The 12,342-nt window shown below is 38.7% G+C and overlaps 1 protein-coding gene across 10 annotated transcripts in view; it reads left to right on the top strand.

Annotated features, from left to right (window-relative positions):
- The window catches only part of VWA8 (von Willebrand factor A domain containing 8), a 344,595-nt gene that overhangs the window by 111,973 nt on the left and 220,280 nt on the right, over positions 1-12,342 (top strand). For 9 of the 10 annotated variants that reach the window (XR_010409990.1, XM_064586049.1, XM_064586051.1 and 6 more), the window contains 3 exons: positions 6,762-6,930; positions 8,678-8,821; positions 8,938-9,015. Coding sequence is in view for 9 of the 10 variants with exons in the window: in XM_064586049.1 (XP_064442119.1) it covers positions 6,762-6,930; positions 8,678-8,821; positions 8,938-9,015 (391 nt within the window). In the remaining variant the exon portion in view is untranslated. The remainder of the gene's footprint in view (positions 1-6,761; positions 6,931-8,677; positions 8,822-8,937; positions 9,016-12,342) is intronic. The other variant, XM_045869513.3, reaches the window with a different exon arrangement.

The following is a 12,342-nucleotide window of genomic DNA, read 5'->3' as shown; positions in this document are numbered from 1 at the left end:
CAGTGTTAGGCATTATTGATTGATTTCTTCCTATGGAAAGGTAAGGTTTAGCTCTTTTTACCACTTCTCTTCCCACTACATATACATCCTTCCCATCTCTCATTCTTCCTAAGTAGTTATGGAATAATTTTCTTTGGAACCTCACTCAACATCTGCATGATTATCACAGCATAAGGACTGTACAACAGCTGAGTCATTTGGTAAACTACAGTTGTTTTTCCTTTCTTGCATACATTTTGTTTTTCCTAAAGTTAATGAATGCATATATATGAAGAGAGCCAGATACAGAGATAAATAATTACAATGCAGCTTTTAAATGTTAGAACAGAGATCTCTGCAATAATGCTGTGGGAACACAGAAGACAAAGTGACCCTGTTTTCTATGTATTTATCACTTTTCCATCCCAGACGCTTCCCCTCTTGTATAAATCTCCTCTCAGCATGTTGAGGCACATGAGGCTTTTATCAGTTTCATCTTTGTCCCATAGTGCATTCCGACAGCCCTGATCTGGACCTGCTGCCCTTCATACTTGTAGCTCACATGTCATGATAGATCTCTGTCCACTCCCACTTTCCCATTTCCTCCGGTCTCTCTGCAACTTCCGTCAGTTAGATGTTGAACCTCCTGGGCTGGCCTTCTAATTTTCTGTTCTTTCTTACGATCTGTCCGTTTGTCAGGTCTTCGCTGGCTTCCCAGAGGCAAGATGTCCAACAGTTGATTCTCCTCCGTCTGAAATATTTCTGCCAGTTGAAAGTCAAATTCCTTTATCAGTATTCCTCTTCCTTTTGCCTGAGAAACACACTATTTTCTTAGGATTGTAAACAGTTTTTCTCTATTTCATTGCTAAACAGTCATGTTACAGACTCTACTTCACTCTGATGAGATGGATTCTTAGTAAATTTATCTTTTCCTGGCTAAACTTGATTTAATTTTGTGGCCCATTTTTGACTTTCCGAGAATAAATATGTTCTCTTTTAGGGTTATAATAGGTTATAATAGGGTGGAATATAGTAAATTTATGCCAGTTGACAGTATTTCTTTCAGGGCTGTGTTTATTAGGTAGAGAGCTGACAGGCTGACCAGAAGGACATAGCATAGCATAAAGTGGGAAATTTGTACTCATTGAGGAAGTTAATTTTTCATGACTTGTTCTTATAAGTAATATGACCCATTATCTAACATGGGTTGATCCTATATGCTGTGCATGTCTAATATGCCACTCTTGGCATTAGCATTTGAACTATAAATTAGAAACTCATCATCTGAGTCACCTAAGCACAGAATTGAAGTTCAGCAAAATGATTATTTCTGATAGTCTTTAAACAAACTCAGCTATTAATGCTTTGTTTCCTTGGGGAATTTTGAGATAGAGGAAAAAGTCAAAGTTAGAAAGAAGGGAAAGCAGATTTAAGAGCGTCCTTGTCTCTAGACCCAGTTTGGTAAATTTTGATACCTGCTTGTTTTCAGATAGGACCAGTTACCATATTTATGTCTAGCAGGACTCCTTTAGTTACAAGTAACCAAAAAAACGTTAAATTGTTGCAAAAGGAACTTAAGGGTATTTCACATGGTCAGAGGAGAGGCAAGGATGCAGTTGGGTGTCAGGAAATGACTGGAACTTAAGACTTTATTTTTTTTTAATTTTTTAAAAAATTTATTTAATTGACACAGAGGAGAGAGAGACAGCGAGAGAGGGAGCACAAGGAGGGGGAGTGGGGGAAGGAGAAGCGGGGGGGGGGGGAGAAGTGGCAGGGGGAGAAGCAGGCTTCCCGCTGAGCAAAGAGCTCGATGAGGGGCTCGATCCCAGGACCCTGGGACCATGACCTGAGCCGAAGGCAGACGCTTAACAACTGAGCCACCCAGGCACCCCCAGAACTTAAGACTTTAATGTTGCAGGACATTGTTGCTCTATTTACAGGACATTGTTGCTCTGTACTTCATCTCTTTGTCTCGAATGTCACAATACCTGACATGTAGTAGACTACTTAGTGTGTTTGAACAGTGAATAAATCTTAACTTGTATAAATTCTAGGAAACCCAAGGTAAAGGTAATCTATTAATCTGGTTTTAGATGACCTTCTGAACTAGTAGTGCTTACTTTTATAAACCTAGTAACAAGAATAGTTCTCCTTTTATGACCAGTCTGATACCATAGGGTCTCATAATTAACAGCTACCAGAAGTGGGCTACGGTGCCTTTCAGCTTCATAGTGTGAAACCCAATTTCTAAACAATTGTTTTTGACTCCTTTGCTGACCTTCATTATATTTTAATTCTTCACCAAGATCCTTTATCTTGATCAGAACCCTCTGCAGGCATTCTTTGCAGGTAATTACATGGCTCATGTGCCCTTAGATATGGTGTCAGAAATGTTAGTGACTCTCTTTCTTTTGTTGCAAGACTCCAAGAATCCAGCAGACATGGTGGTTAGAAATAGTATGATGGCCATGCACACCAGACACCATGCCTGCATTTCTCACAGGAAATAACGACCAAAATAGAACTGCTTCCTTTGATGAGAAAAACTTCTTTGGGGAAAAGGGGAGTTCAAATACTATAGGCTGCTAAATGTGTTCCTTCCGGCCGTTGGTCAGAGCATAGATGAGGGGGCCAAGAGTCTGTGCATTACTAATTGTTTATTTTGCCAAGAAAGAGCTTATGGTTATCTCAGGGAAGCAATAGAGATTAGTGGCCTAGTCTCAGTTATAATTATATATGTTCTAATGTTTTTACATTTTTATTGTATATTTTATTTGTATTGATTGTGATTGAATATTGAAAACAGTTTATAATCTCCCAGTTTTTCTTGATCAGTAGTGAACCATAACTGGACATCGGGTATAATCCTTGATTGATTAGCTTCTCTGGACCCTTTTATTCTTCCTCCTATGCTTGAAGACAGTAGGATCTGAGCATTCTCTCTTGCATTCCCCAGAAACCTCAGCATCTTTATGCTAGGAAATTAGGCCATGTAAGTTTTTAACAAAATTCAAGATAGATCCAAGATTTTATGCCTGAGTCTTTGTGTTTGATTCTCAAAACAAAGAGGCTTAAGGAAATTTTGATTTTGAAAAAGAACCATTTTTTCCAAACTCCATGAAGAGTCTAATTATTATTGTGTGTTTTGGTTTTGTCTTTTTGATAGAGGATGAACCTTCTCTAACGTACTCGTGCAAGACCAGATTATATTAACTGCTCTGCTTTTGGGTGAAAAACCATTATTCCCAGTTCTTATCAGTTACCTTTCTTTTGTCCTTGCCATCAAAGGTCTTCAAAAAGTTTCTTGCAGTGATGGCTCTTAACCATAGCAATACATTTATTTAGTTAGTTAGCATCTGTTCTCTTCCAGGTATCACCCTAGACCTTGTGTGGTATAAGGGTGAGTAAGGAATGTGTCCATGCGGTTTGCTACATTGCACAGGAAATAAAGGTGAAATACAGGCTGCACAGCCTGTAGGTTCAGAATGGGAACGCTAGTAATAGTATAGAAGGCCAGTTATAAAATCCTCTTCGGCTTATGATTAATGTCTTCATAAAAACCTTCTGTGTTATTCTTTCAAATTCCTTAATAGACACATTTGACAAAAATTACCCTCTAATTTCCTTCAAAAGATTCGATTTTATTGAAGTCTTTCTTCTTTTACTAATAGCTTTTTTGAGGTATAATGATGTATAATAAACTGTGAATATTTAAAGTGCACAGTTTCATAATTTTTGATATTCATTTATACTTATGAAACTATCACCACAGTCAAGATAATGAATACATCTATGACATCCCCCCAAAGTGCACTCAGACCCCTGGGGAGTCCCTCTCTCTTGACCCTTGTCACCCTCCTCTCCAACCCCTAGGAATCTGCTTCCAGTTAGTTGATACATTTTATATTTTCTAGAACTTTATGTATGTGGGATTACACAGTATATACTTTTTTTGATCTGGCTTCTTTCACTCAGCATAATTACTTTGAGATCTTTCATGTTATGTATATCAATAATTCATTCCTTTTTATTGCTGAGAAGCAGTGGAAAGTGCTTTACTCTCTAAAACTTATATTCAGTGCCCCCAAACAAACATACTGACCTCAGTACTTTTATTTTTGAAATCTTTTTTAAAAAGAGCATTTTGCGTTTTTAATCTTTAATCTTTATGAAATATTTACTTATCTGAAGTTAAGCTATATCTTTAGTTTCATTTGTTATTCGATGTTGTTAAATTCTAGTAAAATTAAAGTTAACCTTGGTTTTAACTTTTAACTGTTCTTGTTTCCTAATTCTCAACTGTTTACCACTTATCCAACCTTTGTATTACACGCCAGTATGTTAAATCACCTGAAAGTACGTGGCAGATCCGCAGGAGTACTCTGCTCTCCAACTTTCAGACGTGGAGATCCTATCATCATCAGGAAATGACTTTCCATATGACCTATTTATATGTAAGGAAGCCTTTGGGGGAGACCTAGCAACACAACGGTCCTTATCCTGTTATTTAGTAGTTTGCTGGCTGTTTTTATAGTCAGTGTACACTTCTCTCCCTGACACATCAGCTGTCTCAGAAACTGCCCTCTTTAAATTGGGCCCGCTTACTCGGGTACCCTGCTAGAGTCAATACCAAAAAGCAAGCCACAGACAGTGATGTTTTAAGCAATGATCATCACATATTTAAATTCAAGCCACCTAGCTTGCTCTCCTATGGCTTGCTCTCATGTTAATTGCTCTTCTAGTCCTAAATTCACAGTTCAGCTGTGGTACCTGCTTCCTGATCTTTTGGTTTAAGGATATAAATTGGACTTCCTCTTTTGGCTTACGTGTTGGATTTTGGCTTTGTTTTTTCCCTGATTTAGTATCCCTTATTATCTTGAATAAGAAACTACATCTGCAGATTTAATTTTGTGCAGTCAAATCACAAAAAAGCAGCTCTGTCTCTCCCACCTTCTTTTGTCCCAGCTAGGAAAGAGGAGGATCAAGGATGAATCCAACATCTGTTGTTGGGCCATGGAGCTGAGTTTTCTGGAATATGGCAAACCACTTGGCAGAAGTGGAAAATGGAAAAACCTTCTCTTTTAGCTTTTAGATCACAGAATTTTTGTGTCTAGATTCTCTTGTGGGACTATCTAATTGCTGGCAGTCCTCAGTGATCATGCTATCCTCAGGACTTTCTGACTCTGCTCATGTTATTCTTTCCTGTTTTCCCAGAACAACTCCTTTGGATAGATCATTCCCATGCCCTGCTTGAATATCTGTAAATAAGGATTTTTTTTCCTACCTAGCACAATGAAACAATATCTGGTAGCTTTTATGAATACTTCTAGACCTTTCATATGACCATTTCTAAAAACTGCTTTTCCCTGGTTTGCAAATTATGGTGTGGCCTCTAAAATTACAGATCATGTAGTCAGGGACTCAGTGGCCTTACCTGTTGTATTGGGAGGGCATTTTCTTATCTTAAATCTTCCAAGTACCTAACTAATCCTCTCCACACATATCCTACCTCCTAATATTCTAGCTGCCTAATCACTTAACTGTTGGGTTCTATTATAATAGTTAATGGCAATGAATAGTCTATTTCTGGAGAAATGCCAGTTATGTACCTAAATTTTTATTTTTGTGAAGATCTTGGCAAGTGTTTGCATTTTATCTTTTCTTTCTTACAGCAAGGGTGATATTACCCTTTAAAGTTATATTTCCACTGCGGTTTAGAGTGCAATTAATAAGAACTGACACTATCACACACATGAATAGATTCTAAGGGGTGTCTAGTCTGTTCTCCAAAACATACTCAAGTCATTTCACAAATGGTGGGCAGTCTTACCTTATTCTTCTATGTGTCCTAGAATACTTACATCCCTAGATTCCCTAGCAGAGATCTATAAAAGAGATCACTTTAAAAATCACAATATTTCCTATAAAATGACAAAAGAGTAAATTATATAAACATTTAATTTTCTCTATCTTTTGAAGACCTAAGTATTCTTTTTGTTAATCCAGATTTTAAATTTAACCCAGCCCCTTATGCTGCTTAAATCTTCTGTGTTGTGAAGTGAACATCCTGGATCATACTCCTTGGTCTTTCTATGATTGACATAGAGTGGGTTCCTTGCAAGACAGGAGATTTTGAGGGGATTTTGAATAAAGAAAAGGAACCTATGTAATGAATATGAACTGGATGGAATTTTGTTTCAAGGGACTATGGAAAAAATTTATTGGAGGCATAAGAGGATATCCAGAACAGTGGTTTGTGCAGGGATGGAGATCATCAGTGGAAACAGTACATGATGTTTTAGCAGTAGATGATTCTTTTTTCTTTTTTTTAAAGATTTATTTATTCATTTGAGAGAGAGAGAGAGAATGCAGTGAGTCTGATACCATAGGGTCTCATAATTAACAGCTACTAGCAGTGGGCTACGGTGCCTCCTACGGGCAGAGGAGGTGCAGAGGGAGAAGGAGAGAGAGAGGCTCTCAAGCAGGTTCCATACTCAGCACAGAGCCCAATGTGGACTCGATCTCATGACACTGAGATCATGACCTGAGCTGAAATCAAAAGTCGAACCCTTAACTGACTGAGCCACCCAGGCACCCCTCTTTTTCTGTTTTAATAATAAGTTCTTAAGACGTCCTGATTTTTTTCAAGGCTTGTTCTTTGGATAATAGCTTTGACTATATTAATAGCAGTAGGCTTATCGTTGCCTAGGCTTTAGCTACCATGACCTAATTTCTAATATGAAAGTTTATGTTTGTTTGTTTGTTTGTTTTTCCCCTTTTAGATCCATTTTTCCTGTCCACCCCTCCTTCAGAATCATCGCCTTGGCAGAGCCCCCTGTTATCGGAAGCACAACACAGCAGTGGCTGGGACCAGAATTCTTAACCATGTTCTTTTTCCATTATATGAAACCACTTGTCAAAAGTGAAGAAATTCAAGTGATTAAGGAAATGGTAAGAGTAAGGCGAGCTCTAGCCTGTTGCCTTCAGCTGTTCTCTTTCAAAGTACTCTGACACCTGTCGGAGCAGAATTGGACATTTCTGGCTTCTTCCCATTTACTCCCAAATTTCCTGATATAATGGTTCTCACACTTTAGCATTTTTCAGAATCATCTGGAGGGCCTGATAAAATGCAGATTGCTGAGTCCCTAGGTCTAGGGCGGTACATGAGAATTTACATTTCTAAAGTTCTTAGGTGATGCCCATGCTGCTGATCTGGGATCACACTTTGAGAACCATGGATGTAAGTTGTCTTTCCACTTTCCGCATGTGGAGGCAGTTTTAGGATTCGTTTTCCCTCTATTATCAGCCAGAGATGACTATTTTAAGTTCCTACTATAAAGGGAGGCCAAATATATTTTAGTTCCTTAGATTTTAGAAAATACAAAGTCGTCCTGTTCCCCTCAGTACTGTAATGTATCTGTGCTTACCTGATTAGTTATCCAGTGGCTTGCAGTATACGTAATGCGTTATTTCAATGTCTGCCTTAACTAAAGTGCTTCACACTTTTGGAGTTTTAGAACTGCATTGTTCAATGTAGCACCCCAGCCACATTCAATAAATTTTAGAAGTGCAGTTTCTCAGTCATATTTCAAGGGGTCAATAAACACCTGGAGGGTTTTGGCTACCATGTTAGATAGCATAGGTAAAGAACGTTTCCGTCATCACAGAAAGTTCTACTGGGTGGTGTTGTTCTCGATCACAGATAAGTAACTTTTTACATAAATGCACTCATCCCCTTTGAAATACCAGAACTAGCTGATTAATTTTAGGTCTTGTGAGCATGGAGGTGGATAAGGGCATAGGCTTTCAAGTCAAACAGCTTACTTTTAAATGCCAAATCCGGGGGCCTGGGTGACTCAGTCATTAAGCGTCTGCCTTCAGCTCAGGTCATGATCCTAGGGTCCTGGGATGGAGCCCCACATCGGGCTCCCTGCTCAGTGGGAAGCCTGCGTCTCCCTCTCCCACTCCCCCTGCTTGTGTTCCCTCTCTCTCTTCTCTGTCAAATAAATAAATAAAATCCTTAAAAAAAAAATAAATGCCAAATCCACTCTTCATCAGCCTCCAGATCTTGGGTAAATTACTCAACCATAGTTTCTTCATCTGAAGTTGGGGATAATACTGCTTCTTATATCACAGGATTTAATTTAAAGAATGAATGAGATAAAATAGGTACTGAAAAGAATGTAGAATTTTCAAGTGCCAGTCACTTAAATGACAAAGAAACCCTGAGCAGTTTACTTCTGAAGTGGTTACATTATACTAGTCATTGTTCTAATATCTCTCTGATCTTTTTAAATCAAAATTATAAAATGTCATTGTTTTAGTTTAATTTCTCATAATTTAATTCAGTTAAATATTTAATTAGATTAAGATTATTACTGCTCAAGAAATCAGCATGTGTTATTTAGGCAACTGTTCTTCAGAATTCATTGATAAACTGATTACTCCCCTTAGGTATGTGGTTTAAAAGTCCTTGAAAAAATGAACAGCGTGGGCATCCATTCTTTGTTGCAGGATACCCATTTCACTTGGTAGATAATAAGATTACTAAGTGAAGGAGTTTGGTTTTAGTAAGAAAAATGCCTAAATTAGAGTTTAAAAAATCATGTCGAAGCTAACAAACAGGGAAATAATTATGAAAAATTTTTTATGGGTACACTTTATGCCAGTTTTTAATTGAGTTAGAGGCTCCTTTCAGTTTTATCCTGGTGGTGGAATTATAAATGAAGAGTGGCTTGGTTTTAACTACCTGATTGTTAAAGAGAAAGCCGAGGCAGAAATGTTTCCTGAGAAAATGAATAAGCAAATTTATCAAGGAGTTCAACATGTTACCTATCACCAGGTACTTTCTAAAAATATAATTCTAATATTGTTTGCCGAGTAGCCAGAATTTCTGGTTGATTGATCAGATATCCCCATTTATTCTTTCTGTCTTTTCTCAATTCTCTCATAACATAGGTCCCAAATATACCTCAGGAAGCTTTGGACAGATTGTTATCATTTACACACCAACTCAGAGAGACACAGGATCCCACGGTAAGTCTGGGCTTTTTCCCGTAGGATTTTTTGTTGTTGACATGCTGCTGCTTTAAGTTCTCAGAGTTTAATGCTTTAAAATCTATTTTTCAAGCTGGTATTTTTATCTCTTATGCTGTGCTTTGCCCTGTGCATATATATTTTACTCTTTCAGTGATTTGAACATTGACTCCAGCTATTCATGGCTGGTCTCATAGAAGAAAGAAAACTAGCTTTCGAGCTTGGTGATCCTGGGGGTTCAATTCTGGCCCCCAATCTCCTGTGCTGAGCAATCTCATCTAGTCCAAGTGTGACCTCTTCTATTAACGCTGACCTCTTTCTCTTCAGCTTCTAACTTCTCTTTTCTCATTGATTCTCTGTTTCTAATTGTATTTCCATCCTGGGATGGTGTAGGGGCAGAAAACTTTTCCCTTCCCTCCTTCTAGGTTCTTTGGCTGGCCTAACGATTAAATTCACACAAGACAGACTTAACAGGAGAAAACCCAATTTAATTCCATATATACACGGGCCCCATAAAAATATTATACTTAAAGCAGTGATCAAAGCAGACAGCTTTTATACCTTTTAGACAAACAATAAATTTGTAAAGAATTGACAAGACAAAGAAGTTTGGGCTTGAGGTAGCAAATTAGTGATGAGATAACAAAGTTTGTTTATATTGCCATCTTGGCCCCATGTTCCCTATTGCTGGTGCTAAGGAAGCCTTCTACCCTCCTGGGACAGAAAGGATGCCTTTCATAGGGGAGATTTATTTCCTGCTTTCGGGGGACAAAGGAGGGTCAGAATGTCCTCCTTGTACTGGCTGTTTCTTATGTAACTTTAATTCAAAGTAATAAATATGTCAAAATGGCATGTTTTGGGGTGGCATATCCTGCCCCCCTGCCCTTTTTAAAATTTCTTGCATAACTTTTATTTTAGCATTCACAGTTGAAAACACTTTTGCACTATAACAAAAAGTTCCCCCTGCTGTCAAAGTCCAATATACTCAATATAATTCATGCTCTATTAGGGGTGAAATAAAAAGGTTAGTTTTTAATCTGAGGTTTTCAAGCAATAATTAATATTTCAAATAGACCAAGGCAAATTATGTATTTGTGCACAAAGGGATGAAAGGACTAACAAAAATGTTACTTGCTTTGAGCTGGAATTTTAATACCAAAGCCTGGTTGTATCATGCCAATCTGAAACATGATTGGTGATTATACATACATGCATTTGGATAGCAAAACATAAAGAACTAACTCTTCTTTAATACATGCAGTTTGGTAAGCGAAGTCTTTTAAAACACAGGGCACATGGGGAATAAAAAAGAGGGACTTGATGTTTAAAAAGTTGGAAGCCACTGCATCTGTTGAAAGGATCAAGGGCTGTCACCAACTGTGAATCTCAGTGTTCTCATCTCTAAAATGCAAGTGCTATCTACTTCATAAGGAGGTTGTGATGATTAAACATGAAAATGTGTGTGAAGAATCTCTTCCTTAGTAGCTGCTTAATAAATGGTAGTTTCCTTCACTTCCCAATTGGATACTCTGGGATCACTATAAATACAACATATCTTGTACCACTAAACTGTCTTTCCCCTTTAAATCTATTCGTATTTCTTATTTAATTTTCTGGCTGTGTTAATAATCTGTCTCCTTGCCTTCCCATGATCTCCACTTAACCCGAAAGCAAATCTCATCAATTTAGCATCATGATGTCTCATCCATTCTCTTACCTATTGCCAGTAATTGTCCTGGTATTTGGTTTCATAATCTTTCTCCTGGAATATTGCCCTTTCCTTTTGACTGCCCTCACCAGCAACAGTTCATTCCTCATGTGGCCCTGGATTACTTTCCTGGGCCTGTTGTAACAAATTACCATAAACTGCTGGTTTATAACAACAGAAGTTTATTTTCTCACCTTTCTGGATGCCAGAAGTTTGGAGTGCATATTACTGCATCCAAGTCGAGGTATCCGCAGCACTCCCTCAAGGGCTAAAGGGAAGAATCTGTCCCTCGCCTTTTCCAGGTTCCAGTGGCTGCCAGCATTCCTTGACTTGTGGCCTCATTATCTTAATCTCTGCCTCCATCTTCACATCACCTTCTCTTCCATGTGTCTGTTCAGACCTCTCTCTGCCTCCCTTTTACAAGGATATGTGCGCTTGCATTTAGGGGCCACACAAATAATCCAGAATGCTCTCTTCTTTTCAAAATCTTTAACGTGGTCTGCAAAGTTAACTTTGTCATATGAGGTAAAACTCATAGGTTCCAGGGATTAGGATGTGGATATCTTTGGGGAGGGGACCATTTTCCAGTTGTCACAGACTCCCTAAACCCCAGGGATTAATAACTTCATCTCCAATTTGTCCCTTACTTGTTCTTCTCAGCTACACCATTCTCTTTCTTTTTCCTTAAACCCACTCATGTCTGCCTCAGGGCCCTTGGCACTCAGTGTTTCCTCCACTTAGATTTTCTACCCCGGATAACTGCAATTCAAACTCCCCCATTTGGATTTGCTCGGATGTCACCTTTTCAACAAGGCCTACCTGAAGCACTCCATTTAGAATCACATTTAGCCCCCATTTCATTCCTCTCTTTCTGCTTTAAAGTTCTTCATAAGGCTTATTACCCTTTGACATAATATATGTTTTATTCACTTTTTTTAATTGCTTATTTTCCCTCACTCAAGTTTAAGTTCCAGGATAGCAGGGGTTTTTGCTTGGGTCCCCGCTGTATCCGCAGCATCTGGAATTTTGCCTGCTATGTAGTAGACGGTCAACAAATGTCTGTTAAGTAAATGAATGAATGACTCATCCATAGTATCTCTGGAGTGGCCTTTCCCAAATCCAGCTCCTAAGTTCTCCCCATCATTAAACTGTTAAGGGATGAAATCTCTGCTTACGGACTGAAGGACAGCCTGCTAAATAAGCATGCCTGCCCAGTTCTGTCTGACTGTACGTTGCCTTTCTAGCCTCACTTTCTTACGGCTTCTCCTGAAGCACCCTCAGCCCTCCCGCACTTCTCTTCTTCCTGCTTGCTAAGCCCGGCACATACCCAGATGCCCCAGCTTCCTATGACACCGCCAGAATGTGCTTTCTCCCTGTCCCCTGTCAGATCTCTCTCAGCCCCTCAGACAGAAGTAACCTCTATCTCCAACCTGCTCTCATGACACTTGACTTACGATTCTGTTATGGACCTGTGGTCGCTGTATCACAGGTTTATTTTCATCTCCTCAATTAGTATTTGAACTCCTTGAATAGTGTGGTTTATTCTTCTTTCTCGTTTTTCCAGCCTGGTGCCGGGCCCATAAGAGACACTTAACAAATGTTTGGTGGATGAATGAATA

The sequence above is a fragment of the Mirounga angustirostris genome, unplaced genomic scaffold (assembly GCF_029215605.1).
Source record: "Mirounga angustirostris isolate CCGP_5_RB_7025 unplaced genomic scaffold, mMirAng1.0.hap1 SCAF_3, whole genome shotgun sequence".
In the NCBI taxonomy this organism is placed as follows: domain Eukaryota; kingdom Metazoa; phylum Chordata; class Mammalia; order Carnivora; family Phocidae; genus Mirounga; species Mirounga angustirostris.
The sequence above is the reverse complement of the archived record's forward strand: the minus strand, read 5'-3'. Positions and strand labels throughout refer to the sequence as shown.